This window comes from Limulus polyphemus, unplaced genomic scaffold (assembly GCF_000517525.1).
Source record: "Limulus polyphemus unplaced genomic scaffold, Limulus_polyphemus-2.1.2 Scaffold1190, whole genome shotgun sequence".
NCBI lineage: Eukaryota > Metazoa > Arthropoda > Merostomata > Xiphosura > Limulidae > Limulus > Limulus polyphemus.
The window spans coordinates 210,638-217,356 of NW_013666800.1; the positions used below are offsets into that span (position 1 = coordinate 210,638).

At 31.0% G+C, this 6,719-nt stretch overlaps 1 protein-coding gene across 1 annotated transcript in view; it reads left to right on the top strand.

The window, feature by feature from the left end:
• LOC106462521 overlaps positions 1-6,320 on the top strand; it is a 14,133-nt gene extending 7,813 nt beyond the window's left edge. Inside the window, exons 5-7 of the mRNA XM_022389817.1 lie at positions 2,354-2,384; positions 5,595-5,735; positions 6,165-6,320. Coding sequence (XP_022245525.1) covers positions 2,354-2,384; positions 5,595-5,735; positions 6,165-6,320 — 328 coding nt within the window. The remainder of the gene's footprint in view (positions 1-2,353; positions 2,385-5,594; positions 5,736-6,164) is intronic.
• The last annotated feature ends 399 nt before the right edge of the window (positions 6,321-6,719 follow it).

The window sequence follows — 6,719 nt, forward strand, 5'->3', positions numbered from 1 at the left end:
TGTCTTCAAAATAAGGGTGCGTCTTATATTCCGAAAAATACGGTAGCTTATTTTTACTATAGTGCGCAGCCCCTAGTGACATGTATTACGAGGTCACTTAAATTCTAATGTGCATGGAATTCACAGTATTTTTTAATTTGGAAGTCCAAAATCTATTTTAGGTTTAATTCAAACAAAATATTTAAGAGACTTCTTTCTCAGACATGATAAGTTCCATATGATCGGGTTCGATCTTAAAACGTATAAAATCAATTATATTATTGACTTATTAAAAACGTGGAAGCAAAGGCATGTAAGTTAACTTTTTTCTTTCTTGTGCTATGCTTTGTACTAGTGTACTTTTGTGTGTATTTTTAACACAATTTTTGTGTATAAACATGGCATGCTGTAATTTTTAAGAAAATGTTACGTCTCTGGTAGTTTGTTAATTTCCCGTAAAAATTCTTTCCGAAGAACTTCAGCGATGCAAGTCCTTTCTTAAATAAAACTAATTTGTTCTTTCTCAACACAATTTTGCAATACACAGAATTTCCACAGTCACTTTAACTTAAACACACGCTATAATTCACAACGATTCACGCACTTTACTTACGGTCACTACCGCTCACTCGACTCGATTATCTGTCTCTATATCTCCCTATCTGCCCTTATCTATGCCGTCACTTCTCACCCACTCTATTTGCCGGGCTTATATATACAAAAATAGAGGGTGCATAGTAAAAACTAGAGTTGCCAGGAACAGACATGATCCTTCTAGAATCTCATGACGTGTTATTAGCGTCACGTGACTTCCGCTGTCGTAACAAAAGCACAAATTTATACAGTTATACTTGTCATAAGATATTAGTACTAGGCCTATTACATTTTTAAAAACTACACTATTTAATCAGTTCCTACTATTATTAAAAGTCCTTTTGGGATTTTCAAGAATTAGAAGTAATTGGTATGAGGCAAAACGCGTCGTCGGCAATGGATATGACGAACATTGGTTTAAATGCAATTTTATACGCCTTTCTAATTGTTGAAAATCTTAACCCGCGTGTAATTTCCTAAAAAAAATAACAAAACAAACATTACACTAAATACAATTGTTATGGGCTTTCTCAACTTATTTAGGTTTGAAATACGTATGCGCAGTTCATTCAAAAACCATATGCTTATAACTTTGTGAACACGCACCGGACGTTTCTAGATAACCAACTAAGTTTGCCTTCATTACAACGTTACTTTACAATAATATAGCTTCAGTTCGTTTCATAGAATGCCATAAATACCTTTTAGCCATCTTAATCTTTAGTATGGGTTTTATTCTTCGTTTTTGTGAGTTTCTTTGTTTCAACTCGTAAAACCTTGTCATACACTGAACTCTCATAACTGTTTCATACTCCGTACACTGTTATACATATCATTACTAATCTTATTTTTACTTTACGTGTAATTTTATTAAATAAAGTTACGTCTACGTGAGCTTGTTTGTCTGATCGCGTAAAATGTTTTTCAAATAGACCAGAATTTATCTAGCTAACACGTAATGCATGCAAGAAAGCATAGCTTAAATGCCATGCGTGAAAATGATAGAATAATGAAAATTCAAGCGAAGGGCATCAAAACTACCGCAAATGTTTTGCGGGTCGCGGCATGTTTAGTTTAATACTATTGGTATAAAAAATAGGCTTAAGTTTCATCAACAGTCGACAGCAAATGAAAAAAATAAAAATAGGGGGGATATAGTTATATACTATTTTTATTGTTTTTCATGTATATTCTTGATCTATTATTATAAAAGTAACTAAAATGTAAAATTAGAAACTTATCAGGTTATATAATAATAGATTAGGTAAGATAATGAAAAATAATAATAAAAATTCCTCATGAAGTGTGCTCACTAGCAGTTATATTAACGTGAGCTGTACGTTCATTGAGCGACACTAAAGATAGAACAAATCAGAATTATAGGCAAATTAGGTAGGTTAGCATCATTTTCTATGAAAAAAAAAAAGGTTTTATTTCTTATGAAGGAAGTTTATAAGTTCAATAAGTACTTATTATTAATCCACTATATGTTAAAGCATTAGATAAACATTAGATAAATCATAAAAAAACAAACTATTTTAGGATATTTCAAAAATTGAACATTGTAATTATTTGTTTCTTTCCTAAACTATGCTTGCACATTTTATCTGTCTTAGTAATGGTGTGGCAGCGAACAAAAGGAGTGGTAAAATAAATCTTTCTTCAGTAATAGTCATTAATTTTTATCTGGAGTCTGATAGAAAAAAATTATACATAGTAATATATCATTGTTTGAAGTTTTTTTGTTTTTATACTTATTGAATGCACAATCTTTTTCCAGCAATGCATCTTTCACTGAGAAGGAAATTGAGGTAAGACAATGTAAATTAAACCAGTTTTCTGAATGTTAATTTTTCTAAACGTTTTAATGCATTTCATAAATGGAACCATATAATTGATCTGAATAAGTGCTTGAAGCATATAAAGAAAGATACCTCTAAGTTCAAACTTTTAAACTAATAACTGTTGTTCTAATACTGTAAACTTATTCCAAAAACTTGTTGATTTTTGTCCAAGTGCAAAATATAGACACATTAATTGCTCTGTTAGACATAACTGCTAAACCCTTAGTCCTACAATGCTGTTTGGTTATTCACCAAAGACTCTAGTCAGTGCCTATTAAAATCTGTTACTGCTTTAGAAGTTAAACATTTGAGCAAAATATTAAAGCCAAGTATAAGGTATTTATTTACATAGTTGTAAAGAAATACTTTTTTACTTCTTTTTTTAAACAGCAAAAACAAATTCTAATCAAAGAGTTTTATGAGAAAAAAGGAGATACAAGGGGTATAATCATATAAACATGTAGGGGAACAGAAGAGTCAGATTTTTACTTGATTATCTAAGACAGAAGGAGGTGGAAAGTTCTGTTTATACAGCTTTGTGACATAACCACCAGCATTCATATGGAATAAATGTCTTGTGGGTTACATATTTTAAAATACTAGCCATGTGTGGAAGTTTATTAAGAGTAATATTCAGAATGTTATCAGGGTATGAAGCAGGCTAGGGTTTTTTCATTTGGATTCTATAACATATGAGGTAATTTTGTTTCATTTAACCAGTATACTAACAGGAAATAAACTGAACTCATATTATCAGAATGCCCATGAGGTGAGCTGAGTTTGTTTGACCAGAATGCCCACATGGTATGAAGCAGGTTGAGTTAGTATTATGGGTATGGGAACTTTGGGTACTTAAGGTGCAGAGCACCTTGTGGCTTGATGTACAGGGGTTTTGTGGTATTATAAGAAAAGTGAAATTAAGGAAATTACTAGCTTTGTGAATAGAGTTGCCACTTGCCCAGTTTCTGACTAGAGAATCTGTTTTTAGCAAGTTACCCTGGTTCTTTGAATGCATGGTTCCTAGAATATATATAGTTTCAGCACTCCAACTACAGGAATTGTTCCATCATTAATGGTTACTTTCTTTTTTGTGCTTTCCATAGAATGTTGTCACTAAGACTAAGAAAATATGGTACTTTTTTTAAGGACTTTAATTCTGTCTAGCTCATGCTGGTTTCTTCGTGCTGAATGTGTGGCATTGCGTTTTCCACCTTAGATGATGACTTCTTTTACAATTTAGATTACAAGCATAATCCAAAAATTATCTCAGTCATGATGTAAAGGTTCTGCTTCTAGCAGTGTGTAGGCAACTAGCCAACTGTCGTTTTAAAAATAGAGCATCAGCAGGTATTTTTAAAATCTTTTTAATTACACTCCATGTTTCCAGTTTTGGCTACTACTTATGATTGTTTAGCGTCCAGCCTCATGACTTTTAGTTCAAAATATTCTCAATAGATTACTATAGTGTTACTTTAATATTCCTAACCACTGTGTCCACTCTGAAAACTAGACTTGAACATGTGGATCACGGTATACCTTGATACATATACATTTCTATAATCGTGGATATCATTTACACTTGCAGATGGTCAGGATTTTTGTCTTTTTTTGAACACCTTTTCCACTTTAATATTTAGTTTTTATCCAGAGGCTAGTCATAAATTTGGAACTAATAAATTTTTGAGTTTCATTTAAATCACATGTAGATTTATACCTTTAATTGAACACATTCTCTTATATCTTTTTTAGATAGTGATTTTGTTAAAGAATTAAATCCAAAGGATTGCAGCAGTCACTTTTAGAGTTCTGTTGACCATGTATTTGGACATTGTTCTTGTTTTTGTATTCAAAACTTAATGGCCTGTAAGACCAAAGGCTGTCCTTGTGTGAAATTGAGTCATTATTTGTGTTTACATATGGTGAGATTACTTGTGTATAAAACATTAAAAGTATGGAACTCTATTGTTTTATTAATTAATGCAGGTTTGTGGTAAAAAGTTGTTATTACTACTATAATTTCTTGTGATAAAGTAAACTTTTTCAATTAATACCATTTTAAGCTTAACTAAGTTTTAATAAATGTAAACATACTAACAATTTACCATTCTCTGAAAGTAAGACTTCAAATATAAATGGTCTTTATAAGTTCTCAACAAACACAGATTCCTTTGTGAATAAACCAGAAAATTGAATACGTGACATGGCACTTATATAATGTCCAAGCAACCTTATAAAGTGATCAAAAAAAAAAGCTTGGATGTTTGCTTCTCTCATGACCCAGTAACTTTACAAAGTGATCCAAAGAAAATATAGATGTTGCCTTATCCTGTGACCTTGACAAATAACATACAAAGTATAGATTATTTTTAACCCATGCCCCAATGAACTTAATAAGTGATCCAGATCCATACAAAAGATGGTTGATCCTTTATTTCATGTCCTGCTCTAGTAGCCTGAAATGATCCAGATAATATATATAGACTTGTGAAGTGATTCAGACATTGCATAGACATTTCCTCTTCTCGGTAATCGTTTCTTAGACAACTTGGTGTTAGTATACAGACAGCAACTATTGGTTACACATCCAGACAAAGAGTGACCTAGAAAACTTTGTTAGCAGAGTAAGAGGCTTGACATGGATTACTATGGGTGATATAACTAAAGCATCGTTTATTTTCAATATTACAAGTAGGAACATGTCATAGCTTCATTTACCACAATGTAACACTAATTGTTTGAAAATTTGCAATGCTATATTAACTGTTTGTATTCTATTTTATTTCACAGAATATGATATTTTATCACAAGTTTTTTACTCTTTTTGATATTATACACACTTGGTGTTCTTACACATAATATTTTGATTCAATTACATTTTTAGAACATGTTTAATATTTTATCAAACATTTTATATTAAGAATGTAATACAGGTTTAGTGTTTACTTGTTTCTCACCTAATTAGTACTATAGGTATTGTATGTTCACAGTAAATTATACATTACATTTTATTTACTGCTTTTCCATTTTCTACTTCAAAATTACTTCAGTTTGACAGTTTCTCTTCATTATATCTGTAGGTCAGCTAGTTAATGCTAAATTTATGTGCAATGTTATTTTTTTTCTTGAAATATTTCTGAAACAATAAATATTGTTTTTTTTTTTTGTTTTTATTTTCAGAAAAAGTTTAGTAGTTTGTCACTAGCATTTAAAACAGACAAGCTGACTTTGAATAAGAGGCTAGAGTTACAGCAGCGACAGAGAGATACTGCTGAAGAAAATATTGAAAGTGAAATTCAGGCTTTGAGAACATCATTAAATGTAAGTTTTTTTTTCACTAATATTCAAGATTCTGGCTACCAGCAAAAATTTGTAAAGATATTTTAGGTTGATTACTCCAAACTTAAAATTATATATCTGTTCCTTCTTGACATTGATTAGGATATATTAATAAAGTTTATAATTTTGAATCCAGAAGGTATGAATCTGTAAGTGTTTTATATTGCAAAGAATTACACTTGAATCTGTTACAAAAGTAAATAAACCAATGGTTACTTCATGTAGTAGGGTATTCAGTGTGTATATGTAAGAGAACAGTTGAAATAAAGTAAAATATAGAAAAGAATGTTTTTTCTTTTTTTATAAAATTGGGATTAAATTAATATTTTTGATAAGATTTAATCTAAATAAGGTGTGCAAATCATAATGTCAATGGAGTATTTTAAGTGATCTTTTTCCATGTTTACTTAGACTCTTAATCAGCTAAGTACTTGTCATGAAATGAGAGAGCTGATCTCAAACACTCAACAACAAGTGGATGTTTTACAACAATCTACCTCCAGGGTATCGAGCCGAGCTGAAGTGTATGGTGCTGTCCAGCAGGTACTCTTTGATCTTTCTTTTTAACATATTCACAGAAAGCTTTATATCTAACTTTTTGTGTATATCCAGGTTATCCAGTAGAGCTGGGTGTTGTGGGAAAATGTGACTTGTAATGCTTTTGTCAAAAATCTACTGATTAAATAAGGAAATATTTTTTAAAAAGTTAAGAATTTGTTTTTATCCAATGAAAATCGTTAACATTACAACCTGTGTCTTAATTTTACAGTTGTAGAAGTCGTACAACTGTTGGTGGGGTTTAATAAATGGCGTGCATTTACTGCTTCTACAACTGTTGGTGGGGTTTAATAAATGGCGTGCATTTACTGCTTCTAAAACTGTTGGTGGGGTTTAATAAATGGCGTGCATTTACTGCTTCTAAAACTGTTGGTGGGGTTTAATAAATGGCATGCGTTTACTGCTTCT